Source organism: Macaca nemestrina, unplaced genomic scaffold (genome assembly GCF_043159975.1).
Source record: "Macaca nemestrina isolate mMacNem1 unplaced genomic scaffold, mMacNem.hap1 Scaffold_176, whole genome shotgun sequence".
NCBI lineage: Eukaryota > Metazoa > Chordata > Mammalia > Primates > Cercopithecidae > Macaca > Macaca nemestrina.
This window is the reverse complement of record NW_027257659.1, coordinates 1-27,371: the sequence shown is the minus strand read 5'-3', so window position 1 is coordinate 27,371 and position 27,371 is coordinate 1. Positions and strand designations below refer to the sequence as shown.

The following is a 27,371-nucleotide window of genomic DNA, read 5'->3' as shown; positions in this document are numbered from 1 at the left end:
CCCACAGGGAAGCTGTCTTGCTCTCCCTGTTTCACCTCATGGCTGGGTGGCCTGCCTGGCATGAGCGCTAGGCGACCGTGACTGGCCTTGTCTTCTTGGACAGGCGGTGCGGCACTTCCCCTCTGCACTTCCCCTCTCGTTCTTGAGGCACAGCCTCTCCTCGGCTCCTCTGAGCAGGTGGACTGACTCCCTGAATCTTCTGGCTCCCTCCTGGATCCCAGGCGTTCTTTGATTTCCCTTGGAATCCACGGGCAGGTCCCTTGGGACCCTCTTCCACCCGGGCACAGGCCTGGACTCCGCTGTTGGTTTCGCCGTCGCCCCGTACGCCCGGGCTGACACGCATTCACATCGTCTGCTCGGGGATCGGCCGGTGCCACGCGGGGGGCCAATGGCTCCGCCGCGGAACCGCCCCTGTCCCTGTTTGCGCGGGTCCTGGAAAGCAGAGGCAGCTTGCGGGAGCCCCGGGGCTTTTGCAAGCGGGGCTAGGCCGCCGCTCTTTCGGAGGGGGAGGGAGGCCGAGGGCTCGTGGGTCAGTGAATTTTCGGCTGGCACCACGCCTTAAGGCCCAGGGGATGATTCTGTGCCGCAGCGAGGCCCCGCCTGCCTCAGCCGATGATGGCGAGTCCATCCTCTCTCACCCGGAGGGGTCCAAAATCCCATGTCAAGAGGAGTCCTGAGACCCCAGCGGAGGCCCTGAAGCTCCCCCTCCACCGGTGGAAGTCGGCTCAAGGAGGTCCTGAAGACAGGACTCCGGGGGTCTTGGGACTGGGATGCCCGCGGCCCCTTCTCCCACGCCGCCCCCTGCTGGAGCCCGGATCCGGCGGCCGCCGGGGCTGCAGCGGCAGCCCCCATCGGGCCCCCCCCCACCGCCGCTCCCCCCTGCCCCACCGCGCACACGCCCCCTCCCACCCCATCCCCGGCCCCGGCGCCCCGCGCAGCCGCCGTTGTTTAAAGGGGCCGCAGCCTGACTTCCAGGTGGGGAGCGCGAGTGGGCCCGGCGCGGCAGGGCCAGTGCGCATGCGCGAGGCGCCAGCGGCCTCTCGCGTCACAGCGGTTCCCACGGTTGTCTTAGAAACCGGCCCCCTGAGGCTTGGCAAAGCGGGAGCCCTCCGTGGCGGTGCTTGGGTGTCGGGGCTGCGAGGCTCCTGCCTCACCTCTCCACGGGGTCGACAGGAACGTCTCCGGACGGACGCCGGGAGTCGCAACGCGCCGGCCAGGATGACAAAAGCGCAGGCGGAGTCCGGGGGAAGCGGCGCGTCGTCCCAGCCTCAGGCCTGCCCGGACGGTGTTGGGGTGAGTCTCCCCAAAAGTCTTGCCCCCGTGATCTCCACGACAGGTCCGCCCGCCTGTCCGTGGGCTGCTCTCTCCCCCGAGGGGCCTTCACGCGCGGAGCGGGAGCCTGCAGCGTCAGGGGGGCTGTGTGCCTGCGGGGGCTGCGTTTCTGTGCCGCTGCTGCCGTGTGACTGTGTGTGTCTGCGTCTCTCCCATCCTCTCTTGTCTCTCCGGCCCTCACTCTCTGTGTGTGTCTTCCCCTCTTTCTGCCGGTTCGTGTGTGCGTGCCCGTGTGCGTGGGTGCGTTCGGACGAATGCGCCCGGTGCGCCCAAAGGCGACTTCTTGCGCGTCGGCCTGGCTCTGCCGAGCCTCTTTCTTCTGCCTCTGTGCCTGGGTCTTGCGGCGGGCTCGTCAGTGGTTTTCGCCGCCGTTCCACTGGGGGTCCCTGAGGGCCTCGACCGCGTGAGGAGATGCGTCTTCCCCAGCAGCAGTGGAAATCTCGTTACCCTTGCCGAGCGGACTCTCTCCTGGGATCAAGATAACCACAGTCCAGCCAGGGCCAAAAGCCCCAGAGGAGCTCGTCGCCCTGCAGGAGAGGAGCAGACCCGCCTCAGAGGAGACGCTTGGACCTTTTCACGGCTCTTCTCTGGGAAATGAAGCCGCACCACGGCACAAGCTTGAAGAGGAAGCCGGGAAGGGGAGATGCCAGGCCTCCCGGTCCCTGGAAGGCTGGCCTCTCCGGACAAGTCAGCCGTTGGGCAACCCTCCCCTTAGGCCCGCGGCGGTGGCACCGGGCAGTGTCGGGCCTGCGCTCCGGCCTCTGCTCTGTCCTCCCTCTTGCTCCGTCTCCCCTGTCTCTCGGGGGCCTACACGCTTGTCGGTCTGGCCCAACGTCTTGGACGCAGATGGCTTCCCAGTCCGTCAGGGAGACACTCCTCGGAGATCCGTGTGGTGACGGTTTCTCTCTCCAAACCTGTTTCTGCTTGCTTGGGCAGGTTCCATGACCCTGGAGCTCCTGGCTCCCATACGTGTCTCCCACAGGGAAGCTGTCTTGCTCTCCCTGTTTCACCTCATGGCTGGGTGGCCTGCCTGGCATGAGCGCTAGGCGACCGTGACTGGCCTTGTCTTCTTGGACAGGCGGTGCGGCACTTCCCCTCTGCACTTCCCCTCTCGTTCTTGAGGCACAGCCTCTCCTCGGCTCCTCTGAGCAGGTGGACTGACTCCCTGAATCTTCTGGCTCCCTCCTGGATCCCAGGCGTTCTTTGATTTCCCTTGGAATCCACGGGCAGGTCCCTTGGGACCCTCTTCCACCCGGGCACAGGCCTGGACTCCGCTGTTGGTTTCGCCGTCGCCCCGTACGCCCGGGCTGACACGCATTCACATCGTCTGCTCGGGGATCGGCCGGTGCCACGCGGGGGGCCAATGGCTCCGCCGCGGAACCGCCCCTGTCCCTGTTTGCGCGGGTCCTGGAAAGCAGAGGCAGCTTGCGGGAGCCCCGGGGCTTTTGCAAGCGGGGCTAGGCCGCCGCTCTTTCGGAGGGGGAGGGAGGCCGAGGGCTCGTGGGTCAGTGAATTTTCGGCTGGCACCACGCCTTAAGGCCCAGGGGATGATTCTGTGCCGCAGCGAGGCCCCGCCTGCCTCAGCCGATGATGGCGAGTCCATCCTCTCTCACCCGGAGGGGTCCAAAATCCCATGTCAAGAGGAGTCCTGAGACCCCAGCGGAGGCCCTGAAGCTCCCCCTCCACCGGTGGAAGTCGGCTCAAGGAGGTCCTGAAGACAGGACTCCGGGGGTCTTGGGACTGGGATGCCCGCGGCCCCTTCTCCCACGCCGCCCCCTGCTGGAGCCCGGATCCGGCGGCCGCCGGGGCTGCAGCGGCAGCCCCCATCGGGCCCCCCCCCACCGCCGCTCCCCCCTGCCCCACCGCGCACACGCCCCCTCCCACCCCATCCCCGGCCCCGGCGCCCCGCGCAGCCGCCGTTGTTTAAAGGGGCCGCAGCCTGACTTCCAGGTGGGGAGCGCGAGTGGGCCCGGCGCGGCAGGGCCAGTGCGCATGCGCGAGGCGCCAGCGGCCTCTCGCGTCACAGCGGTTCCCACGGTTGTCTTAGAAACCGGCCCCCTGAGGCTTGGCAAAGCGGGAGCCCTCCGTGGCGGTGCTTGGGTGTCGGGGCTGCGAGGCTCCTGCCTCACCTCTCCACGGGGTCGACAGGAACGTCTCCGGACGGACGCCGGGAGTCGCAACGCGCCGGCCAGGATGACAAAAGCGCAGGCGGAGTCCGGGGGAAGCGGCGCGTCGTCCCAGCCTCAGGCCTGCCCGGACGGTGTTGGGGTGAGTCTCCCCAAAAGTCTTGCCCCCGTGATCTCCACGACAGGTCCGCCCGCCTGTCCGTGGGCTGCTCTCTCCCCCGAGGGGCCTTCACGCGCGGAGCGGGAGCCTGCAGCGTCAGGGGGGCTGTGTGCCTGCGGGGGCTGCGTTTCTGTGCCGCTGCTGCCGTGTGACTGTGTGTGTCTGCGTCTCTCCCATCCTCTCTTGTCTCTCCGGCCCTCACTCTCTGTGTGTGTCTTCCCCTCTTTCTGCCGGTTCGTGTGTGCGTGCCCGTGTGCGTGGGTGCGTTCGGACGAATGCGCCCGGTGCGCCCAAAGGCGACTTCTTGCGCGTCGGCCTGGCTCTGCCGAGCCTCTTTCTTCTGCCTCTGTGCCTGGGTCTTGCGGCGGGCTCGTCAGTGGTTTTCGCCGCCGTTCCACTGGGGGTCCCTGAGGGCCTCGACCGCGTGAGGAGATGCGTCTTCCCCAGCAGCAGTGGAAATCTCGTTACCCTTGCCGAGCGGACTCTCTCCTGGGATCAAGATAACCACAGTCCAGCCAGGGCCAAAAGCCCCAGAGGAGCTCGTCGCCCTGCAGGAGAGGAGCAGACCCGCCTCAGAGGAGACGCTTGGACCTTTTCACGGCTCTTCTCTGGGAAATGAAGCCGCACCACGGCACAAGCTTGAAGAGGAAGCCGGGAAGGGGAGATGCCAGGCCTCCCGGTCCCTGGAAGGCTGGCCTCTCCGGACAAGTCAGCCGTTGGGCAACCCTCCCCTTAGGCCCGCGGCGGTGGCACCGGGCAGTGTCGGGCCTGCGCTCCGGCCTCTGCTCTGTCCTCCCTCTTGCTCCGTCTCCCCTGTCTCTCGGGGGCCTACACGCTTGTCGGTCTGGCCCAACGTCTTGGACGCAGATGGCTTCCCAGTCCGTCAGGGAGACACTCCTCGGAGATCCGTGTGGTGACGGTTTCTCTCTCCAAACCTGTTTCTGCTTGCTTGGGCAGGTTCCATGACCCTGGAGCTCCTGGCTCCCATACGTGTCTCCCACAGGGAAGCTGTCTTGCTCTCCCTGTTTCACCTCATGGCTGGGTGGCCTGCCTGGCATGAGCGCTAGGCGACCGTGACTGGCCTTGTCTTCTTGGACAGGCGGTGCGGCACTTCCCCTCTGCACTTCCCCTCTCGTTCTTGAGGCACAGCCTCTCCTCGGCTCCTCTGAGCAGGTGGACTGACTCCCTGAATCTTCTGGCTCCCTCCTGGATCCCAGGCGTTCTTTGATTTCCCTTGGAATCCACGGGCAGGTCCCTTGGGACCCTCTTCCACCCGGGCACAGGCCTGGACTCCGCTGTTGGTTTCGCCGTCGCCCCGTACGCCCGGGCTGACACGCATTCACATCGTCTGCTCGGGGATCGGCCGGTGCCACGCGGGGGGCCAATGGCTCCGCCGCGGAACCGCCCCTGTCCCTGTTTGCGCGGGTCCTGGAAAGCAGAGGCAGCTTGCGGGAGCCCCGGGGCTTTTGCAAGCGGGGCTAGGCCGCCGCTCTTTCGGAGGGGGAGGGAGGCCGAGGGCTCGTGGGTCAGTGAATTTTCGGCTGGCACCACGCCTTAAGGCCCAGGGGATGATTCTGTGCCGCAGCGAGGCCCCGCCTGCCTCAGCCGATGATGGCGAGTCCATCCTCTCTCACCCGGAGGGGTCCAAAATCCCATGTCAAGAGGAGTCCTGAGACCCCAGCGGAGGCCCTGAAGCTCCCCCTCCACCGGTGGAAGTCGGCTCAAGGAGGTCCTGAAGACAGGACTCCGGGGGTCTTGGGACTGGGATGCCCGCGGCCCCTTCTCCCACGCCGCCCCCTGCTGGAGCCCGGATCCGGCGGCCGCCGGGGCTGCAGCGGCAGCCCCCATCGGGCCCCCCCCCACCGCCGCTCCCCCCTGCCCCACCGCGCACACGCCCCCTCCCACCCCATCCCCGGCCCCGGCGCCCCGCGCAGCCGCCGTTGTTTAAAGGGGCCGCAGCCTGACTTCCAGGTGGGGAGCGCGAGTGGGCCCGGCGCGGCAGGGCCAGTGCGCATGCGCGAGGCGCCAGCGGCCTCTCGCGTCACAGCGGTTCCCACGGTTGTCTTAGAAACCGGCCCCCTGAGGCTTGGCAAAGCGGGAGCCCTCCGTGGCGGTGCTTGGGTGTCGGGGCTGCGAGGCTCCTGCCTCACCTCTCCACGGGGTCGACAGGAACGTCTCCGGACGGACGCCGGGAGTCGCAACGCGCCGGCCAGGATGACAAAAGCGCAGGCGGAGTCCGGGGGAAGCGGCGCGTCGTCCCAGCCTCAGGCCTGCCCGGACGGTGTTGGGGTGAGTCTCCCCAAAAGTCTTGCCCCCGTGATCTCCACGACAGGTCCGCCCGCCTGTCCGTGGGCTGCTCTCTCCCCCGAGGGGCCTTCACGCGCGGAGCGGGAGCCTGCAGCGTCAGGGGGGCTGTGTGCCTGCGGGGGCTGCGTTTCTGTGCCGCTGCTGCCGTGTGACTGTGTGTGTCTGCGTCTCTCCCATCCTCTCTTGTCTCTCCGGCCCTCACTCTCTGTGTGTGTCTTCCCCTCTTTCTGCCGGTTCGTGTGTGCGTGCCCGTGTGCGTGGGTGCGTTCGGACGAATGCGCCCGGTGCGCCCAAAGGCGACTTCTTGCGCGTCGGCCTGGCTCTGCCGAGCCTCTTTCTTCTGCCTCTGTGCCTGGGTCTTGCGGCGGGCTCGTCAGTGGTTTTCGCCGCCGTTCCACTGGGGGTCCCTGAGGGCCTCGACCGCGTGAGGAGATGCGTCTTCCCCAGCAGCAGTGGAAATCTCGTTACCCTTGCCGAGCGGACTCTCTCCTGGGATCAAGATAACCACAGTCCAGCCAGGGCCAAAAGCCCCAGAGGAGCTCGTCGCCCTGCAGGAGAGGAGCAGACCCGCCTCAGAGGAGACGCTCGGACCTTTTCACGGCTCTTCTCTGGGAAATGAAGCCGCACCACGGCACAAGCTTGAAGAGGAAGCCGGGAAGGGGAGATGCCAGGCCTCCCGGTCCCTGGAAGGCTGGCCTCTCCGGACAAGTCAGCCGTTGGGCAACCCTCCCCTTAGGCCCGCGGCGGTGGCACCGGGCAGTGTCGGGCCTGCGCTCCGGCCTCTGCTCTGTCCTCCCTCTTGCTCCGTCTCCCCTGTCTCTCGGGGGCCTACACGCTTGTCGGTCTGGCCCAACGTCTTGGACGCAGATGGCTTCCCAGTCCGTCAGGGAGACACTCCTCGGAGATCCGTGTGGTGACGGTTTCTCTCTCCAAACCTGTTTCTGCTTGCTTGGGCAGGTTCCATGACCCTGGAGCTCCTGGCTCCCATACGTGTCTCCCACAGGGAAGCTGTCTTGCTCTCCCTGTTTCACCTCATGGCTGGGTGGCCTGCCTGGCATGAGCGCTAGGCGACCGTGACTGGCCTTGTCTTCTTGGACAGGCGGTGCGGCACTTCCCCTCTGCACTTCCCCTCTCGTTCTTGAGGCACAGCCTCTCCTCGGCTCCTCTGAGCAGGTGGACTGACTCCCTGAATCTTCTGGCTCCCTCCTGGATCCCAGGCGTTCTTTGATTTCCCTTGGAATCCACGGGCAGGTCCCTTGGGACCCTCTTCCACCCGGGCACAGGCCTGGACTCCGCTGTTGGTTTCGCCGTCGCCCCGTACGCCCGGGCTGACACGCATTCACATCGTCTGCTCGGGGATCGGCCGGTGCCACGCGGGGGGCCAATGGCTCCGCCGCGGAACCGCCCCTGTCCCTGTTTGCGCGGGTCCTGGAAAGCAGAGGCAGCTTGCGGGAGCCCCGGGGCTTTTGCAAGCGGGGCTAGGCCGCCGCTCTTTCGGAGGGGGAGGGAGGCCGAGGGGCTCGTGGGTCAGTGAATTTTCGGCTGGCACCACGCCTTAAGGCCCAGGGGATGATTCTGTGCCGCAGCGAGGCCCCGCCTGCCTCAGCCGATGATGGCGAGTCCATCCTCTCTCACCCGGAGGGGTCCAAAATCCCATGTCAAGAGGAGTCCTGAGACCCCAGCGGAGGCCCTGAAGCTCCCCCTCCACCGGTGGAAGTCGGCTCAAGGAGGTCCTGAAGACAGGACTCCGGGGGTCTTGGGACTGGGATGCCCGCGGCCCCTTCTCCCACGCCGCCCCCTGCTGGAGCCCGGATCCGGCGGCCGCCGGGGCTGCAGCGGCAGCCCCCATCGGGCCCCCCCCCCACCGCCGCTCCCCCCTGCCCCACCGCGCACACGCCCCCTCCCACCCCATCCCCGGCCCCGGCGCCCCGCGCAGCCGCCGTTGTTTAAAGGGGCCGCAGCCTGACTTCCAGGTGGGGAGCGCGAGTGGGCCCGGCGCGGCAGGGCCAGTGCGCATGCGCGAGGCGCCAGCGGCCTCTCGCGTCACAGCGGTTCCCACGGTTGTCTTAGAAACCGGCCCCCTGAGGCTTGGCAAAGCGGGAGCCCTCCGTGGCGGTGCTTGGGTGTCGGGGCTGCGAGGCTCCTGCCTCACCTCTCCACGGGGTCGACAGGAACGTCTCCGGACGGACGCCGGGAGTCGCAACGCGCCGGCCAGGATGACAAAAGCGCAGGCGGAGTCCGGGGGAAGCGGCGCGTCGTCCCAGCCTCAGGCCTGCCCGGACGGTGTTGGGGTGAGTCTCCCCAAAAGTCTTGCCCCCGTGATCTCCACGACAGGTCCGCCCGCCTGTCCGTGGGCTGCTCTCTCCCCCGAGGGGCCTTCACGCGCGGAGCGGGAGCCTGCAGCGTCAGGGGGGCTGTGTGCCTGCGGGGGCTGCGTTTCTGTGCCGCTGCTGCCGTGTGACTGTGTGTGTCTGCGTCTCTCCCATCCTCTCTTGTCTCTCCGGCCCTCACTCTCTGTGTGTGTCTTCCCCTCTTTCTGCCGGTTCGTGTGTGCGTGCCCGTGTGCGTGGGTGCGTTCGGACGAATGCGCCCGGTGCGCCCAAAGGCGACTTCTTGCGCGTCGGCCTGGCTCTGCCGAGCCTCTTTCTTCTGCCTCTGTGCCTGGGTCTTGCGGCGGGCTCGTCAGTGGTTTTCGCCGCCGTTCCACTGGGGGTCCCTGAGGGCCTCGACCGCGTGAGGAGATGCGTCTTCCCCAGCAGCAGTGGAAATCTCGTTACCCTTGCCGAGCGGACTCTCTCCTGGGATCAAGATAACCACAGTCCAGCCAGGGCCAAAAGCCCCAGAGGAGCTCGTCGCCCTGCAGGAGAGGAGCAGACCCGCCTCAGAGGAGACGCTCGGACCTTTTCACGGCTCTTCTCTGGGAAATGAAGCCGCACCACGGCACAAGCTTGAAGAGGAAGCCGGGAAGGGGAGATGCCAGGCCTCCCGGTCCCTGGAAGGCTGGCCTCTCCGGACAAGTCAGCCGTTGGGCAACCCTCCCCTTAGGCCCGCGGCGGTGGCACCGGGCAGTGTCGGGCCTGCGCTCCGGCCTCTGCTCTGTCCTCCCTCTTGCTCCGTCTCCCCTGTCTCTCGGGGGCCTACACGCTTGTCGGTCTGGCCCAACGTCTTGGACGCAGATGGCTTCCCAGTCCGTCAGGGAGACACTCCTCGGAGATCCGTGTGGTGACGGTTTCTCTCTCCAAACCTGTTTCTGCTTGCTTGGGCAGGTTCCATGACCCTGGAGCTCCTGGCTCCCATACGTGTCTCCCACAGGGAAGCTGTCTTGCTCTCCCTGTTTCACCTCATGGCTGGGTGGCCTGCCTGGCATGAGCGCTAGGCGACCGTGACTGGCCTTGTCTTCTTGGACAGGCGGTGCGGCACTTCCCCTCTGCACTTCCCCTCTCGTTCTTGAGGCACAGCCTCTCCTCGGCTCCTCTGAGCAGGTGGACTGACTCCCTGAATCTTCTGGCTCCCTCCTGGATCCCAGGCGTTCTTTGATTTCCCTTGGAATCCACGGGCAGGTCCCTTGGGACCCTCTTCCACCCGGGCACAGGCCTGGACTCCGCTGTTGGTTTCGCCGTCGCCCCGTACGCCCGGGCTGACACGCATTCACATCGTCTGCTCGGGGATCGGCCGGTGCCACGCGGGGGGCCAATGGCTCCGCCGCGGAACCGCCCCTGTCCCTGTTTGCGCGGGTCCTGGAAAGCAGAGGCAGCTTGCGGGAGCCCCGGGGCTTTTGCAAGCGGGGCTAGGCCGCCGCTCTTTCGGAGGGGGAGGGAGGCCGAGGGGCTCGTGGGTCAGTGAATTTTCGGCTGGCACCACGCCTTAAGGCCCAGGGGATGATTCTGTGCCGCAGCGAGGCCCCGCCTGCCTCAGCCGATGATGGCGAGTCCATCCTCTCTCACCCGGAGGGGTCCAAAATCCCATGTCAAGAGGAGTCCTGAGACCCCAGCGGAGGCCCTGAAGCTCCCCCTCCACCGGTGGAAGTCGGCTCAAGGAGGTCCTGAAGACAGGACTCCGGGGGTCTTGGGACTGGGATGCCCGCGGCCCCTTCTCCCACGCCGCCCCCTGCTGGAGCCCGGATCCGGCGGCCGCCGGGGCTGCAGCGGCAGCCCCCATCGGGCCCCCCCCCCACCGCCGCTCCCCCCTGCCCCACCGCGCACACGCCCCCTCCCACCCCATCCCCGGCCCCGGCGCCCCGCGCAGCCGCCGTTGTTTAAAGGGGCCGCAGCCTGACTTCCAGGTGGGGAGCGCGAGTGGGCCCGGCGCGGCAGGGCCAGTGCGCATGCGCGAGGCGCCAGCGGCCTCTCGCGTCACAGCGGTTCCCACGGTTGTCTTAGAAACCGGCCCCCTGAGGCTTGGCAAAGCGGGAGCCCTCCGTGGCGGTGCTTGGGTGTCGGGGCTGCGAGGCTCCTGCCTCACCTCTCCACGGGGTCGACAGGAACGTCTCCGGACGGACGCCGGGAGTCGCAACGCGCCGGCCAGGATGACAAAAGCGCAGGCGGAGTCCGGGGGAAGCGGCGCGTCGTCCCAGCCTCAGGCCTGCCCGGACGGTGTTGGGGTGAGTCTCCCCAAAAGTCTTGCCCCCGTGATCTCCACGACAGGTCCGCCCGCCTGTCCGTGGGCTGCTCTCTCCCCCGAGGGGCCTTCACGCGCGGAGCGGGAGCCTGCAGCGTCAGGGGGGCTGTGTGCCTGCGGGGGCTGCGTTTCTGTGCCGCTGCTGCCGTGTGACTGTGTGTGTCTGCGTCTCTCCCATCCTCTCTTGTCTCTCCGGCCCTCACTCTCTGTGTGTGTCTTCCCCTCTTTCTGCCGGTTCGTGTGTGCGTGCCCGTGTGCGTGGGTGCGTTCGGACGAATGCGCCCGGTGCGCCCAAAGGCGACTTCTTGCGCGTCGGCCTGGCTCTGCCGAGCCTCTTTCTTCTGCCTCTGTGCCTGGGTCTTGCGGCGGGCTCGTCAGTGGTTTTCGCCGCCGTTCCACTGGGGGTCCCTGAGGGCCTCGACCGCGTGAGGAGATGCGTCTTCCCCAGCAGCAGTGGAAATCTCGTTACCCTTGCCGAGCGGACTCTCTCCTGGGATCAAGATAACCACAGTCCAGCCAGGGCCAAAAGCCCCAGAGGAGCTCGTCGCCCTGCAGGAGAGGAGCAGACCCGCCTCAGAGGAGACGCTTGGACCTTTTCACGGCTCTTCTCTGGGAAATGAAGCCGCACCAGGGCACAAGCTTGAAGAGGAAGCCGGGAAGGGGAGATGCCAGGCCTCCCGGTCCCTGGAAGGCTGGCCTCTCCGGACAAGTCAGCCGTTGGGCAACCCTCCCCTTAGGCCCGCGGCGGTGGCACCGGGCAGTGTCGGGCCTGCGCTCCGGCCTCTGCTCTGTCCTCCCTCTTGCTCCGTCTCCCCTGTCTCTCGGGGGCCTACACGCTTGTCGGTCTGGCCCAACGTCTTGGACGCAGATGGCTTCCCAGTCCGTCAGGGAGACACTCCTCGGAGATCCGTGTGGTGACGGTTTCTCTCTCCAAACCTGTTTCTGCTTGCTTGGGCAGGTTCCATGACCCTGGAGCTCCTGGCTCCCATACGTGTCTCCCACAGGGAAGCTGTCTTGCTCTCCCTGTTTCACCTCATGGCTGGGTGGCCTGCCTGGCATGAGCGCTAGGCGACCGTGACTGGCCTTGTCTTCTTGGACAGGCGGTGCGGCACTTCCCCTCTGCACTTCCCCTCTCGTTCTTGAGGCACAGCCTCTCCTCGGCTCCTCTGAGCAGGTGGACTGACTCCCTGAATCTTCTGGCTCCCTCCTGGATCCCAGGCGTTCTTTGATTTCCCTTGGAATCCACGGGCAGGTCCCTTGGGACCCTCTTCCACCCGGGCACAGGCCTGGACTCCGCTGTTGGTTTCGCCGTCGCCCCGTACGCCCGGGCTGACACGCATTCACATCGTCTGCTCGGGGATCGGCCGGTGCCACGCGGGGGGCCAATGGCTCCGCCGCGGAACCGCCCCTGTCCCTGTTTGCGCGGGTCCTGGAAAGCAGAGGCAGCTTGCGGGAGCCCCGGGGCTTTTGCAAGCGGGGCTAGGCCGCCGCTCTTTCGGAGGGGGAGGGAGGCCGAGGGCTCGTGGGTCAGTGAATTTTCGGCTGGCACCACGCCTTAAGGCCCAGGGGATGATTCTGTGCCGCAGCGAGGCCCCGCCTGCCTCAGCCGATGATGGCGAGTCCATCCTCTCTCACCCGGAGGGGTCCAAAATCCCATGTCAAGAGGAGTCCTGAGACCCCAGCGGAGGCCCTGAAGCTCCCCCTCCACCGGTGGAAGTCGGCTCAAGGAGGTCCTGAAGACAGGACTCCGGGGGTCTTGGGACTGGGATGCCCGCGGCCCCTTCTCCCACGCCGCCCCCTGCTGGAGCCCGGATCCGGCGGCCGCCGGGGCTGCAGCGGCAGCCCCCATCGGGCCCCCCCCCCACCGCCGCTCCCCCCTGCCCCACCGCGCACACGCCCCCTCCCACCCCATCCCCGGCCCCGGCGCCCCGCGCAGCCGCCGTTGTTTAAAGGGGCCGCAGCCTGACTTCCAGGTGGGGAGCGCGAGTGGGCCCGGCGCGGCAGGGCCAGTGCGCATGCGCGAGGCGCCAGCGGCCTCTCGCGTCACAGCGGTTCCCACGGTTGTCTTAGAAACCGGCCCCCTGAGGCTTGGCAAAGCGGGAGCCCTCCGTGGCGGTGCTTGGGTGTCGGGGCTGCGAGGCTCCTGCCTCACCTCTCCACGGGGTCGACAGGAACGTCTCCGGACGGACGCCGGGAGTCGCAACGCGCCGGCCAGGATGACAAAAGCGCAGGCGGAGTCCGGGGGAAGCGGCGCGTCGTCCCAGCCTCAGGCCTGCCCGGACGGTGTTGGGGTGAGTCTCCCCAAAAGTCTTGCCCCCGTGATCTCCACGACAGGTCCGCCCGCCTGTCCGTGGGCTGCTCTCTCCCCCGAGGGGCCTTCACGCGCGGAGCGGGAGCCTGCAGCGTCAGGGGGGCTGTGTGCCTGCGGGGGCTGCGTTTCTGTGCCGCTGCTGCCGTGTGACTGTGTGTGTCTGCGTCTCTCCCATCCTCTCTTGTCTCTCCGGCCCTCACTCTCTGTGTGTGTCTTCCCCTCTTTCTGCCGGTTCGTGTGTGCGTGCCCGTGTGCGTGGGTGCGTTCGGACGAATGCGCCCGGTGCGCCCAAAGGCGACTTCTTGCGCGTCGGCCTGGCTCTGCCGAGCCTCTTTCTTCTGCCTCTGTGCCTGGGTCTTGCGGCGGCTCGTCAGTGGTTTTCGCCGCCGTTCCACTGGGGGTCCCTGAGGGCCTCGACCGCGTGAGGAGATGCGTCTTCCCCAGCAGCAGTGGAAATCTCGTTACCCTTGCCGAGCGGACTCTCTCCTGGGATCAAGATAACCACAGTCCAGCCAGGGCCAAAAGCCCCAGAGGAGCTCGTCGCCCTGCAGGAGAGGAGCAGACCCGCCTCAGAGGAGACGCTTGGACCTTTTCACGGCTCTTCTCTGGGAAATGAAGCCGCACCAGGGCACAAGCTTGAAGAGGAAGCCGGGAAGGGGAGATGCCAGGCCTCCCGGTCCCTGGAAGGCTGGCCTCTCCGGACAAGTCAGCCGTTGGGCAACCCTCCCCTTAGGCCCGCGGCGGTGGCACCGGGCAGTGTCGGGCCTGCGCTCCGGCCTCTGCTCTGTCCTCCCTCTTGCTCCGTCTCCCCTGTCTCTCGGGGGCCTACACGCTTGTCGGTCTGGCCCAACGTCTTGGACGCAGATGGCTTCCCAGTCCGTCAGGGAGACACTCCTCGGAGATCCGTGTGGTGACGGTTTCTCTCTCCAAACCTGTTTCTGCTTGCTTGGGCAGGTTCCATGACCCTGGAGCTCCTGGCTCCCATACGTGTCTCCCACAGGGAAGCTGTCTTGCTCTCCCTGTTTCACCTCATGGCTGGGTGGCCTGCCTGGCATGAGCGCTAGGCGACCGTGACTGGCCTTGTCTTCTTGGACAGGCGGTGCGGCACTTCCCCTCTGCACTTCCCCTCTCGTTCTTGAGGCACAGCCTCTCCTCGGCTCCTCTGAGCAGGTGGACTGACTCCCTGAATCTTCTGGCTCCCTCCTGGATCCCAGGCGTTCTTTGATTTCCCTTGGAATCCACGGGCAGGTCCCTTGGGACCCTCTTCCACCCGGGCACAGGCCTGGACTCCGCTGTTGGTTTCGCCGTCGCCCCGTACGCCCGGGCTGACACGCATTCACATCGTCTGCTCGGGGATCGGCCGGTGCCACGCGGGGGGCCAATGGCTCCGCCGCGGAACCGCCCCTGTCCCTGTTTGCGCGGGTCCTGGAAAGCAGAGGCAGCTTGCGGGAGCCCCGGGGCTTTTGCAAGCGGGGCTAGGCCGCCGCTCTTTCGGAGGGGGAGGGAGGCCGAGGGCTCGTGGGTCAGTGAATTTTCGGCTGGCACCACGCCTTAAGGCCCAGGGGATGATTCTGTGCCGCAGCGAGGCCCCGCCTGCCTCAGCCGATGATGGCGAGTCCATCCTCTCTCACCCGGAGGGGTCCAAAATCCCATGTCAAGAGGAGTCCTGAGACCCCAGCGGAGGCCCTGAAGCTCCCCCTCCACCGGTGGAAGTCGGCTCAAGGAGGTCCTGAAGACAGGACTCCGGGGGTCTTGGGACTGGGATGCCGCGGCCCCTTCTCCCCACGCCGCCCCCTGCTGGAGCCCGGATCCGGCGGCCGCCGGGGCTGCAGCGGCAGCCCCCATCGGGCCCCCCCCCACCGCCGCTCCCCCCTGCCCCACCGCGCACACGCCCCCCTCCCACCCCATCCCCGGCCCCGGCGCCCCGCGCAGCCGCCGTTGTTTAAAGGGGCCGCAGCCTGACTTCAGGTGGGGAGCGCGAGTGGGCCCGGCGCGGCAGGGCCAGTGCGCATGCGCGAGGCGCCAGCGGCCTCTCGCGTCACAGCGGTTCCCACGGTTGTCTTAGAAACCGGCCCCCTGAGGCTTGGCAAAGCGGGAGCCCTCCGTGGCGGTGCTTGGGTGTCGGGGCTGCGAGGCTCCTGCCTCACCTCTCCACGGGGTCGACAGGAACGTCTCCGGACGGACGCCGGGAGTCGCAACGCGCCGGCCAGGATGACAAAAGCGCAGGCGGAGTCCGGGGGAAGCGGCGCGTCGTCCCAGCCTCAGGCCTGCCCGGACGGTGTTGGGGTGAGTCTCCCCAAAAGTCTTGCCCCCGTGATCTCCACGACAGGTCCGCCCGCCTGTCCGTGGGCTGCTCTCTCCCCCGAGGGGCCTTCACGCGCGGAGCGGGAGCCTGCAGCGTCAGGGGGGCTGTGTGCCTGCGGGGGCTGCGTTTCTGTGCCGCTGCTGCCGTGTGACTGTGTGTGTCTGCGTCTCTCCCATCCTCTCTTGTCTCTCCGGCCCTCACTCTCTGTGTGTGTCTTCCCCTCTTTCTGCCGGTTCGTGTGTGCGTGCCCGTGTGCGTGGGTGCGTTCGGACGAATGCGCCCGGTGCGCCCAAAGGCGACTTCTTGCGCGTCGGCCTGGCTCTGCCGAGCCTCTTTCTTCTGCCTCTGTGCCTGGGTCTTGCGGCGGGCTCGTCAGTGGTTTTCGCCGCCGTTCCACTGGGGGTCCCCTGAGGGCCTCGACCGCGTGAGGAGATGCGTCTTCCCCAGCAGCAGTGGAAATCTCGTTACCCTTGCCGAGCGGACTCTCTCCTGGGATCAAGATAACCACAGTCCAGCCAGGGCCAAAAGCCCCAGAGGAGCTCGTCGCCCTGCAGGAGAGGAGCAGACCCGCCTCAGAGGAGACGCTTGGACCTTTTCACGGCTCTTCTCTGGGAAATGAAGCCGCACCAGGGCACAAGCTTGAAGAGGAAGCCGGGAAGGGGAGATGCCAGGCCTCCCGGTCCCTGGAAGGCTGGCCTCTCCGGACAAGTCAGCCGTTGGGCAACCCTCCCCTTAGGCCCGCGGCGGTGGCACCGGGCAGTGTCGGGCCTGCGCTCCGGCCTCTGCTCTGTCCTCCCTCTTGCTCCGTCTCCCCTGTCTCTCGGGGGCCTACACGCTTGTCGGTCTGGCCCAACGTCTTGGACGCAGATGGCTTCCCAGTCCCGTCAGGGAGACACTCCTCGGAGATCCGTGTGGTGACGGTTTCTCTCTCCAAACCTGTTTCTGCTTGCTTGGGCAGGTTCCATGACCCTGGAGCTCCTGGCTCCCATACGTGTCTCCCACAGGGAAGCTGTCTTGCTCTCCCTGTTTCACCTCATGGCTGGGTGGCCTGCCTGGCATGAGCGCTAGGCGACCGTGACTGGCCTTGTCTTCTTGGACAGGCGGTGCGGCACTTCCCCTCTGCACTTCCCCTCTCGTTCTTGAGGCACAGCCTCTCCTCGGCTCCTCTGAGCAGGTGGACTGACTCCCTGAATCTTCTGGCTCCCTCCTGGATCCCAGGCGTTCTTTGATTTCCCTTGGAATCCACGGGGCAGGTCCCTTGGGACCCTCTTCCACCCGGGCACAGCCTGGACTCCGCTGTTGATTCGCCGTCGCCCCGTACGCCCGGGCTGACACGCATTCACATCGTCTGCTCGGGGATCGGCCGGTGCCACGCGGGGGGCCAATGGCTCCGCCGCGGAACCGCCCCTGTCCCTGTTTGCGCGGGTCCTGGAAAGCAGAGGCAGCTTGCGGGAGCCCCGGGGCTTTTGCAAGCGGGGCTAGGCCGCCGCTCTTTCGGAGGGGGAGGGAGGCCGAGGGCTCGTGGGTCAGTGAATTTTCGGCTGGCACCACGCCTTAAGGCCCAGGGGATGATTCTGTGCCGCAGCGAGGCCCCGCCTGCCTCAGCCGATGATGGCGAGTCCATCCTCTCTCACCCGGAGGGGTCCAAAATCCCATGTCAAGAGGAGTCCTGAGACCCCAGCGGAGGCCCTGAAGCTCCCCCTCCACCGGTGGAAGTCGGCTCAAGGAGGTCCTGAAGACAGGACTCCGGGGGTCTTGGGACTGGGATGCCCGCGGCCCCTTCTCCCACGCCGCCCCCTGCTGGAGCCCGGATCCGGCGGCCGCCGGGGCTGCAGCGGCAGCCCCCATCGGGCCCCCCCCCACCGCCGCTCCCCCCTGCCCCACCGCGCACACGCCCCCTCCCACCCCATCCCCGGCCCCGGCGCCCCGCGCAGCCGCCGTTGTTTAAAGGGGCCGCAGCCTGACTTCCAGGTGGGGAGCGCGAGTGGGCCCGGCGCGGCAGGGCCAGTGCGCATGCGCGAGGCGCCAGCGGCCTCTCGCGTCACAGCGGTTCCCACGGTTGTCTTAGAAACCGGCCCCCTGAGGCTTGGCAAAGCGGGAGCCCTCCGTGGCGGTGCTTGGGTGTCGGGGCTGCGAGGCTCCTGCCTCACCTCTCCACGGGGTCGACAGGAACGTCTCCGGACGGACGCCGGGAGTCGCAACGCGCCGGCCAGGATGACAAAAGCGCAGGCGGAGTCCGGGGGAAGCGGCGCGTCGTCCCAGCCTCAGGCCTGCCCGGACGGTGTTGGGGTGAGTCTCCCCAAAAGTCTTGCCCCCGTGATCTCCACGACAGGTCCGCCCGCCTGTCCGTGGGCTGCTCTCTCCCCCGAGGGGCCTTCACGCGCGGAGCGGGAGCCTGCAGCGTCAGGGGGGCTGTGTGCCTGCGGGGGCTGCGTTTCTGTGCCGCTGCTGCCGTGTGACTGTGTGTGTCTGCGTCTCTCCCATCCTCTCTTGTCTCTCCGGCCCTCACTCTCTGTGTGTGTCTTCCCCTCTTTCTGCCGGTTCGTGTGTGCGTGCCCGTGTGCGTGGGTGCGTTCGGACGAATGCGCCCGGTGCGCCCAAAGGCGACTTCTTGCGCGTCGGCCTGGCTCTGCCGAGCCTCTTTCTTCTGCCTCTGTGCCTGGGTCTTGCGGCGGGCTCGTCAGTGGTTTTCGCCGCCGTTCCACTGGGGGTCCCTGAGGGCCTCGACCGCGTGAGGAGATGCGTCTTCCCCAGCAGCAGTGGAAATCTCGTTACCCTTGCCGAGCGGACTCTCTCCTGGGATCAAGATAACCACAGTCCAGCCAGGGCCAAAAGCCCCAGAGGAGCTCGTCGCCCTGCAGGAGAGGAGCAGACCCGCCTCAGAGGAGACGCTTGGACCTTTTCACGGCTCTTCTCTGGGAAATGAAGCCGCACCAGGGCACAAGCTTGAAGAGGAAGCCGGGAAGGGGAGATGCCAGGCCTCCCGGTCCCTGGAAGGCTGGCCTCTCCGGACAAGTCAGCCGTTGGGCAACCCTCCCCTTAGGCCCGCGGCGGTGGCACCGGGCAGTGTCGGGCCTGCGCTCCGGCCTCTGCTCTGTCCTCCCTCTTGCTCCGTCTCCCCTGTCTCTCGGGGGCCTACACGCTTGTCGGTCTGGCCCAACGTCTTGGACGCAGATGGCTTCCCAGTCCGTCAGGGAGACACTCCTCGGAGATCCGTGTGGTGACGGTTTCTCTCTCCAAACCTGTTTCTGCTTGCTTGGGCAGGTTCCATGACCCTGGAGCTCCTGGCTCCCATACGTGTCTCCCACAGGGAAGCTGTCTTGCTCTCCCTGTTTCACCTCATGGCTGGGTGGCCTGCCTGGCATGAGCGCTAGGCGACCGTGACTGGCCTTGTCTTCTTGGACAGGCGGTGCGGCACTTCCCCTCTGCACTTCCCCTCTCGTTCTTGAGGCACAGCCTCTCCTCGGCTCCTCTGAGCAGGTGGACTGACTCCCTGAATCTTCTGGCTCCCTCCTGGATCCCAGGCGTTCTTTGATTTCCCTTGGAATCCACGGGCAGGTCCCTTGGGACCCTCTTCCACCCGGGCACAGGCCTGGACTCCGCTGTTGGTTTCGCCGTCGCCCCGTACGCCCGGGCTGACACGCATTCACATCGTCTGCTCGGGGATCGGCCGGTGCCACGCGGGGGGCCAATGGCTCCGCCGCGGAACCGCCCCTGTCCCTGTTTGCGCGGGTCCTGGAAAGCAGAGGCAGCTTGCGGGAGCCCCGGGGCTTTTGCAAGCGGGGCTAGGCCGCCGCTCTTTCGGAGGGGGAGGGAGGCCGAGGGCTCGTGGGTCAGTGAATTTTCGGCTGGCACCACGCCTTAAGGCCCAGGGGATGATTCTGTGCCGCAGCGAGGCCCCGCCTGCCTCAGCCGATGATGGCGAGTCCATCCTCTCTCACCCGGAGGGGTCCAAAATCCCATGTCAAGAGGAGTCCTGAGACCCCAGCGGAGGCCCTGAAGCTCCCCCTCCACCGGTGGAAGTCGGCTCAAGGAGGTCCTGAAGACAGGACTCCGGGGGTCTTGGGACTGGGATGCCCGCGGCCCCTTCTCCCACGCCGCCCCCTGCTGGAGCCCGGATCCGGCGGCCGCCGGGGCTGCAGCGGCAGCCCCCATCGGGCCCCCCCCCACCGCCGCTCCCCCCTGCCCCACCGCGCACACGCCCCCTCCCACCCCATCCCCGGCCCCGGCGCCCCGCGCAGCCGCCGTTGTTTAAAGGGGCCGCAGCCTGACTTCCAGGTGGGGAGCGCGAGTGGGCCCGGCGCGGCAGGGCCAGTGCGCATGCGCGAGGCGCCAGCGGCCTCTCGCGTCACAGCGGTTCCCACGGTTGTCTTAGAAACCGGCCCCCTGAGGCTTGGCAAAGCGGGAGCCCTCCGTGGCGGTGCTTGGGTGTCGGGGCTGCGAGGCTCCTGCCTCACCTCTCCACGGGGTCGACAGGAACGTCTCCGGACGGACGCCGGGAGTCGCAACGCGCCGGCCAGGATGACAAAAGCGCAGGCGGAGTCCGGGGGAAGCGGCGCGTCGTCCCAGCCTCAGGCCTGCCCGGACGGTGTTGGGGTGAGTCTCCCCAAAAGTCTTGCCCCCGTGATCTCCACGACAGGTCCGCCCGCCTGTCCGTGGGCTGCTCTCTCCCCCGAGGGGCCTTCACGCGCGGAGCGGGAGCCTGCAGCGTCAGGGGGGCTATGTGCCTGCGGGGGCTGCGTTTCTGTGCCGCTGCTGCCGTGTGACTGTGTGTGTCTGCGTCTCTCCCATCCTCTCTTGTCTCTCCGGCCCTCACTCTCTGTGTGTGTCTTCCCCTCTTTCTGCCGGTTCGTGTGTGCGTGCCCGTGTGCGTGGGTGCGTTCGGACGAATGCGCCCGGTGCGCCCAAAGGCGACTTCTTGCGCGTCGGCCTGGCTCTGCCGAGCCTCTTTCTTCTGCCTCTGTGCCTGGGTCTTGCGGCGGGCTCGTCAGTGGTTTTCGCCGCCGTTCCACTGGGGGTCCCTGAGGGCCTCGACCGCGTGAGGAGATGCGTCTTCCCCAGCAGCAGTGGAAATCTCGTTACCCTTGCCGAGCGGACTCTCTCCTGGGATCAGATAACCACAGTCCAGCCAGGGCCAAAAGCCCCAGAGGAGCTCGTCGCCCTGCAGGAGAGGAGCAGACCCGCCTCAGAGGAGACGCTTGGACCTTTTCACGGCTCTTCTCTGGGAATGAAGCCGCACCACGGCACAAGCTTGAAGAGGAAGCCGGGAAGGGGAGATGCCAGGCCTCCCGGTCCCTGGAAGGCTGGCCTCTCCGGACAAGTCAGCCGTTGGGCAACCCTCCCCTTAGGCCCGCGGCGGTGGCACCGGGCAGTGTCGGGCCTGCGCTCCGGCCTCTGCTCTGTCCTCCCTCTTGCTCCGTCTCCCCTGTCTCTCGGGGGCCTACACGCTTGTCGGTCTGGCCCAACGTCTTGGACGCAGATGGCTTCCCAGTCCGTCAGGGAGACACTCCTCGGAGATCCGTGTGGTGACGGTTTCTCTCTCCAAACCTGTTTCTGCTTGCTTGGGCAGGTTCCATGACCCTGGAGCTCCTGGCTCCCATACGTGTCTCCCACAGGGAAGCTGTCTTGCTCTCCCTGTTTCACCTCATGGCTGGGTGGCCTGCCTGGCATGAGCGCTAGGCGACCGTGACTGGCCTTGTCTTCTTGGACAGGCGGTGCGGCACTTCCCCTCTGCACTTCCCCTCTCGTTCTTGAGGCACAGCCTCTCCTCGGCTCCTCTGAGCAGGTGGACTGACTCCCTGAATCTTCTGGCTCCCTCCTGGATCCCAGGCGTTCTTTGATTTCCCTTGGAATCCACGGGCAGGTCCCTTGGGACCCTCTTCCACCCGGGCACAGGCCTGGACTCCGCTGTTGGTTTCGCCGTCGCCCCGTACGCCCGGGCTGACACGCATTCACATCGTCTGCTCGGGGATCGGCCGGTGCCACGCGGGGGGCCAATGGCTCCGCCGCGGAACCGCCCCTGTCCCTGTTTGCGCGGGTCCTGAAAGCAGAGGCAGCTTGCGGGAGCCCCGGGGCTTTTGCAAGCGGGGCTAGGCCGCCGCTCTTTCGGAGGGGGAGGGAGGCCGAGGGCTCGTGGGTCAGTGAATTTTCGGCTGGCACCACGCCTTAAGGCCCAGGGGATGATTCTGTGCCGCAGCGAGGCCCCGCCTGCCTCAGCCGATGATGGCGAGTCCATCCTCTCTCACCCGGAGGGGTCCAAAATCCCATGTCAAGAGGAGTCCTGAGACCCCAGCGGAGGCCCTGAAGCTCCCCCTCCACCGGTGGAAGTCGGCTCAAGGAGGTCCTGAAGACAGGACTCCGGGGGTCTTGGGACTGGGATGCCCGCGGCCCCTTCTCCCACGCCGCCCCCTGCTGGAGCCCGGATCCGGCGGCCGCCGGGGCTGCAGCGGCAGCCCCCATCGGGCCCCCCCCCACCGCCGCTCCCCCCTGCCCCACCGCGCACACGCCCCCTCCCACCCATCCCCGCCCCGGCGCCCCGCGCAGCCGCCGTTGTTTAAAGGGGCCGCAGCCTGACTTCCAGGTGGGGAGCGCGAGTGGGCCCGGCGCGGCAGGGCCAGTGCGCATGCGCGAGGCGCCAGCGGCCTCTCGCGTCACAGCGGTTCCCACGGTTGTCTTAGAAACCGGCCCCCTGAGGCTTGGCAAAGCGGGAGCCCTCCGTGGCGGTGCTTGGGTGTCGGGGCTGCGAGGCTCCTGCCTCACCTCTCCACGGGGTCGACAGGAACGTCTCCGGACGGACGCCGGGAGTCGCAACGCGCCGGCCAGGATGACAAAAGCGCAGGCGGAGTCCGGGGGAAGCGGCGCGTCGTCCCAGCCTCAGGCCTGCCCGGACGGTGTTGGGGTGAGTCTCCCCAAAAGTCTTGCCCCCGTGATCTCCACGACAGGTCCGCCCGCCTGTCCGTGGGCTGCTCTCTCCCCCGAGGGGCCTTCACGCGCGGAGCGGGAGCCTGCAGCGTCAGGGGGGCTGTGTGCCTGCGGGGGCTGCGTTTCTGTGCCGCTGCTGCCGTGTGACTGTGTGTGTCTGCGTCTCTCCCATCCTCTCTTGTCTCTCCGGCCCTCACTCTCTGTGTGTGTCTTCCCCTCTTTCTGCCGGTTCGTGTGTGCGTGCCCGTGTGCGTGGGTGCGTTCGGACGAATGCGCCCGGTGCGCCCAAAGGCGACTTCTTGCGCGTCGGCCTGGCTCTGCCGAGCCTCTTTCTTCTGCCTCTGTGCCTGGGTCTTGCGGCGGGCTCGTCAGTGGTTTTCGCCGCCGTTCCACTGGGGGTCCCTGAGGGCCTCGACCGCGTGAGGAGATGCGTCTTCCCCAGCAGCAGTGGAAATCTCGTTACCCTTGCCGAGCGGACTCTCTCCTGGGATCAAGATAACCACAGTCCAGCCAGGGCCAAAAGCCCCAGAGGAGCTCGTCGCCCTGCAGGAGAGGAGCAGACCCGCCTCAGAGGAGACGCTTGGACCTTTTCACGGCTCTTCTCTGGGAAATGAAGCCGCACCACGGCACAAGCTTGAAGAGGAAGCCGGGAAGGGGAGATGCCAGGCCTCCCGGTCCCTGGAAGGCTGGCCTCTCCGGACAAGTCAGCCGTTGGGCAACCCTCCCCTTAGGCCCGCGGCGGTGGCACCGGGCAGTGTCGGGCCTGCGCTCCGGCCTCTGCTCTGTCCTCCCTCTTGCTCCGTCTCCCCTGTCTCTCGGGGGCCTACACGCTTGTCGGTCTGGCCCAACGTCTTGGACGCAGATGGCTTCCCAGTCCGTCAGGGAGACACTCCTCGGAGATCCGTGTGGTGACGGTTTCTCTCTCCAAACCTGTTTCTGCTTGCTTGGGCAGGTTCCATGACCCTGGAGCTCCTGGCTCCCATACGTGTCTCCCACAGGGAAGCTGTCTTGCTCTCCCTGTTTCACCTCATGGCTGGGTGGCCTGCCTGGCATGAGCGCTAGGCGACCGTGACTGGCCTTGTCTTCTTGGACAGGCGGTGCGGCACTTCCCCTCTGCACTTCCCCTCTCGTTCTTGAGGCACAGCCTCTCCTCGGCTCCTCTGAGCAGGTGACTGACTCCCTGAATCTTCTGGCTCCCTCCTGGATCCCAGGCGTTCTTTGATTTCCCTTGGAATCCACGGGCAGGTCCCTTGGGACCCTCTTCCACCCGGGCACAGGCCTGGACTCCGCTGTTGGTTTCGCCGTCGCCCCGTACGCCCGGGCTGACACGCATTCACATCGTCTGCTCGGGGATCGGCCGGTGCCACGCGGGGGGCCAATGGCTCCGCCGCGGAACCGCCCCTGTCCCTGTTTGCGCGGGTCCTGGAAAGCAGAGGCAGCTTGCGGGAGCCCCGGGGCTTTTGCAAGCGGGGCTAGGCCGCCGCTCTTTCGGAGGGGGAGGGAGGCCGAGGGCTCGTGGGTCAGTGAATTTTCGGCTGGCACCACGCCTTAAGGCCCAGGGGATGATTCTGTGCCGCAGCGAGGCCCCGCCTGCCTCAGCCGATGATGGCGAGTCCATCCTCTCTCACCCGGAGGGGTCCAAAATCCCATGTCAAGAGGAGTCCTGAGACCCCAGCGGAGGCCCTGAAGCTCCCCCTCCACCGGTGGAAGTCGGCTCAAGGAGGTCCTGAAGACAGGACTCCGGGGGTCTTGGGACTGGGATGCCCGCGGCCCCTTCTCCCACGCCGCCCCCTGCTGGAGCCCGGATCCGGCGGCCGCCGGGGCTGCAGCGGCAGCCCCCATCGGGCCCCCCCCCACCGCCGCTCCCCCCTGCCCCACCGCGCACACGCCCCCTCCCACCCCATCCCCGGCCCCGGCGCCCCGCGCAGCCGCCGTTGTTTAAAGGGGCCGCAGCCTGACTTCCAGGTGGGGAGCGCGAGTGGGCCCGGCGCGGCAGGGCCAGTGCGCATGCGCGAGGCGCCAGCGGCCTCTCGCGTCACAGCGGTTCCCACGGTTGTCTTAGAAACCGGCCCCCTGAGGCTTGGCAAAGCGGGAGCCCTCCGTGGCGGTGCTTGGGTGTCGGGGCTGCGAGGCTCCTGCCTCACCTCTCCACGGGGTCGACAGGAACGTCTCCGGACGGACGCCGGGAGTCGCAACGCGCCGGCCAGGATGACAAAAGCGCAGGCGGAGTCCGGGGGAAGCGGCGCGTCGTCCCAGCCTCAGGCCTGCCCGGACGGTGTTGGGGTGAGTCTCCCCAAAAGTCTTGCCCCCGTGATCTCCACGACAGGTCCGCCCGCCTGTCCGTGGGCTGCTCTCTCCCCCGAGGGGCCTTCACGCGCGGAGCGGGAGCCTGCAGCGTCAGGGGGGCTGTGTGCCTGCGGGGGCTGCGTTTCTGTGCCGCTGCTGCCGTGTGACTGTGTGTGTCTGCGTCTCTCCCATCCTCTCTTGTCTCTCCGGCCCTCACTCTCTGTGTGTGTCTTCCCCTCTTTCTGCCGGTTCGTGTGTGCGTGCCCGTGTGCGTGGGTGCGTTCGGACGAATGCGCCCGGTGCGCCCAAAGGCGACTTCTTGCGCGTCGGCCTGGCTCTGCCGAGCCTCTTTCTTCTGCCTCTGTGCCTGGGTCTTGCGGCGGGCTCGTCAGTGGTTTTCGCCGCCGTTCCACTGGGGGTCCCTGAGGGCCTCGACCGCGTGAGGAGATGCGTCTTCCCCAGCAGCAGTGGAAATCTCGTTACCCTTGCCGAGCGGACTCTCTCCTGGGATCAAGATAACCACAGTCCAGCCAGGGCCAAAAGCCCCAGAGGAGCTCGTCGCCCTGCAGGAGAGGAGCAGACCCGCCTCAGAGGAGACGCTTGGACCTTTTCACGGCTCTTCTCTGGGAAATGAAGCCGCACCACGGCACAAGCTTGAAGAGGAAGCCGGGAAGGGGAGATGCCAGGCCTCCCGGTCCCTGGAAGGCTGGCCTCTCCGGACAAGTCAGCCGTTGGGCAACCCTCCCCTTAGGCCCGCGGCGGTGGCACCGGGCAGTGTCGGGCCTGCGCTCCGGCCTCTGCTCTGTCCTCCCTCTTGCTCCGTCTCCCCTGTCTCTCGGGGCCTACACGCTTGTCGGTCTGGCCCAACGTCTTGGACGCAGATGGCTTCCCAGTCCGTCAGGGAGACACTCCTCGGAGATCCGTGTGGTGACGGTTTCTCTCTCCAAACCTGTTTCTGCTTGCTTGGGCAGGTTCCATGACCCTGGAGCTCCTGGCTCCCATACGTGTCTCCCACAGGGAAGCTGTCTTGCTCTCCCTGTTTCACCTCATGGCTGGGTGGCCTGCCTGGCATGAGCGCTAGGCGACCGTGACTGGCCTTGTCTTCTTGGACAGGCGGTGCGGCACTTCCCCTCTGCACTTCCCCTCTCGTTCTTGAGGCACAGCCTCTCCTCGGCTCCTCTGAGCAGGTGGACTGACTCCCTGAATCTTCTGGCTCCTCCTGGATCCAGGCGTTCTTTGATTTCCCTTGGAATCCACGGGCAGGTCCCTTGGACCCTCTTCCACCCGGGCACAGGCCTGGACTCCGCTGTTGGTTTCGCCGTCGCCCCGTACGCCCGGGCTGACACGCATTCACATCGTCTGCTCGGGGATCGGCCGGTGCCACGCGGGGGGCCAATGGCTCCGCCGCGGAACCGCCCCTGTCCCTGTTTGCGCGGGTCCTGGAAAGCAGAGGCAGCTTGCGGGAGCCCCGGGGCTTTTGCAAGCGGGGCTAGGCCGCCGCTCTTTCGGAGGGGGAGGAGGCCGAGGGCTCGTGGGTCAGTGAATTTTCGGCTGGCACCACGCCTTAAGGCCCAGGGGATGATTCTGTGCCGCAGCGAGGCCCCGCCTGCCTCAGCCGATGATGGCGAGTCCATCCTCTCTCACCCGGAGGGGTCCAAAATCCCATGTCAAGAGGAGTCCTGAGACCCCAGCGGAGGCCCTGAAGCTCCCCCTCCACCGGTGGAAGTCGGCTCAAGGAGGTCCTGAAGACAGGACTCCGGGGGTCTTGGGACTGGATGCCCGCGGCCCCTTCTCCCACGCCGCCCCCTGCTGGAGCCCGGATCCGGCGGCCGCCGGGGCTGCAGCGGCAGCCCCCATCGGGCCCCCCCCCACCGCCGCTCCCCCCTGCCCCACCGCGCACACGCCCCCTCCCACCCCATCCCCGGCCCCGGCGCCCCGCGCAGCCGCCGTTGTTTAAAGGGGCCGCAGCCTGACTTCCAGGTGGGGAGCGCGAGTGGGCCCGGCGCGGCAGGGCCAGTGCGCATGCGCGAGGCGCCAGCGGCCTCTCGCGTCACAGCGGTTCCCACGGTTGTCTTAGAAACCGGCCCCCTGAGGCTTGGCAAAGCGGGAGCCCTCCGTGGCGGTGCTTGGGTGTCGGGGCTGCGAGGCTCCTGCCTCACCTCTCCACGGGGTCGACAGGAACGTCTCCGGACGGACGCCGGGAGTCGCAACGCGCCGGCCAGGATGACAAAAGCGCAGGCGGAGTCCGGGGGAAGCGGCGCGTCGTCCCAGCCTCAGGCCTGCCCGGACGGTGTTGGGGTGAGTCTCCCCAAAAGTCTTGCCCCCGTGATCTCCACGACAGGTCCGCCCGCCTGTCCGTGGGCTGCTCTCTCCCCCGAGGGGCCTTCACGCGCGGAGCGGGAGCCTGCAGCGTCAGGGGGGCTGTGTGCCTGCGGGGGCTGCGTTTCTGTGCCGCTGCTGCCGTGTGACTGTGTGTGTCTGCGTCTCTCCCATCCTCTCTTGTCTCTCCGGCCCTCACTCTCTGTGTGTGTCTTCCCCTCTTTCTGCCGGTTCGTGTGTGCGTGCCCGTGTGCGTGGGTGCGTTCGGACGAATGCGCCCGGTGCGCCCAAAGGCGACTTCTTGCGCGTCGGCCTGGCTCTGCCGAGCCTCTTTCTTCTGCCTCTGTGCCTGGGTCTTGCGGCGGGCTCGTCAGTGGTTTTCGCCGCCGTTCCACTGGGGGTCCCTGAGGGCCTCGACCGCGTGAGGAGATGCGTCTTCCCCAGCAGCAGTGGAAATCTCGTTACCCTTGCCGAGCGGACTCTCTCCTGGGATCAAGATAACCACAGTCCAGCCAGGGCCAAAAGCCCCAGAGGAGCTCGTCGCCCTGCAGGAGAGGAGCAGACCCGCCTCAGAGGAGACGCTTGGACCTTTTCACGGCTCTTCTCTGGGAAATGAAGCCGCACCACGGCACAAGCTTGAAGAGGAAGCCGGGAAGGGGAGATGCCAGGCCTCCCGGTCCCTGGAAA

At 67.3% G+C, this 27,371-nt stretch overlaps 4 protein-coding genes across 4 annotated transcripts; all 4 read left to right on the top strand.

The window, feature by feature from the left end:
• The first annotated feature begins 612 nt into the window (after window positions 1-612).
• Window positions 613-4,032, top strand: LOC139361324 (collagen, type I, alpha 1a-like). Its single transcript, XM_071089942.1, has 2 exons — window positions 613-1,293; window positions 3,481-4,032. Exons 1-2 carry the CDS (start codon window positions 613-615, stop codon window positions 4,027-4,029), a joined length of 1,230 nt encoding a protein of 409 aa, XP_070946043.1. The 3' UTR covers window positions 4,030-4,032.
• A 1,194-nt stretch (window positions 4,033-5,226) lies between these two features.
• Window positions 5,227-9,746, top strand: LOC139361325 (collagen, type I, alpha 1a-like). The gene is made up of 2 exons (XM_071089943.1): window positions 5,227-5,907; window positions 8,097-9,746. The coding sequence occupies exons 1-2, from the start codon at window positions 5,227-5,229 to the stop codon at window positions 8,643-8,645; spliced, it is 1,230 nt and encodes a 409-aa protein (XP_070946044.1). The 3' UTR covers window positions 8,646-9,746.
• A 9,327-nt stretch (window positions 9,747-19,073) lies between these two features.
• LOC139361322 (collagen, type I, alpha 1a-like) lies at window positions 19,074-22,488 on the top strand. The gene is made up of 2 exons (XM_071089940.1): window positions 19,074-19,754; window positions 21,937-22,488. The coding sequence occupies exons 1-2, from the start codon at window positions 19,074-19,076 to the stop codon at window positions 22,483-22,485; spliced, it is 1,230 nt and encodes a 409-aa protein (XP_070946041.1). The 3' UTR covers window positions 22,486-22,488.
• A 1,193-nt stretch (window positions 22,489-23,681) lies between these two features.
• On the top strand, window positions 23,682-27,346 carry LOC139361323 (collagen, type I, alpha 1a-like). Its single transcript, XM_071089941.1, has 2 exons — window positions 23,682-24,362; window positions 26,544-27,346. The coding sequence occupies exons 1-2, from the start codon at window positions 23,682-23,684 to the stop codon at window positions 27,090-27,092; spliced, it is 1,230 nt and encodes a 409-aa protein (XP_070946042.1). The 3' UTR covers window positions 27,093-27,346.
• Window positions 27,347-27,371: the final 25 nt, after the last annotated feature.

What these genes read in the sequence shown, in the direction of transcription:
- LOC139361324 (XM_071089942.1), top strand. Translation starts at nt 613, where the DNA reads ATGATGGCGAGTCCATCCTCTCTCACCCGGAGGGGTCCAAAATCCCAT. An exon ending in CCTGCCCGGACGGTGTTGGG is followed by an intron (nt 1,294 to 3,480) that starts GTGAGTCTCCCC and finishes CGGGGTCGACAG; the next exon opens with GAACGTCTCCGGACGGACGC.
- LOC139361325 (XM_071089943.1), top strand. Translation starts at nt 5,227, where the DNA reads ATGATGGCGAGTCCATCCTCTCTCACCCGGAGGGGTCCAAAATCCCAT. An exon ending in CCTGCCCGGACGGTGTTGGG is followed by an intron (nt 5,908 to 8,096) that starts GTGAGTCTCCCC and finishes CGGGGTCGACAG; the next exon opens with GAACGTCTCCGGACGGACGC.
- LOC139361322 (XM_071089940.1), top strand. Translation starts at nt 19,074, where the DNA reads ATGATGGCGAGTCCATCCTCTCTCACCCGGAGGGGTCCAAAATCCCAT. An exon ending in CCTGCCCGGACGGTGTTGGG is followed by an intron (nt 19,755 to 21,936) that starts GTGAGTCTCCCC and finishes CGGGGTCGACAG; the next exon opens with GAACGTCTCCGGACGGACGC.
- LOC139361323 (XM_071089941.1), top strand. Translation starts at nt 23,682, where the DNA reads ATGATGGCGAGTCCATCCTCTCTCACCCGGAGGGGTCCAAAATCCCAT. An exon ending in CCTGCCCGGACGGTGTTGGG is followed by an intron (nt 24,363 to 26,543) that starts GTGAGTCTCCCC and finishes CGGGGTCGACAG; the next exon opens with GAACGTCTCCGGACGGACGC.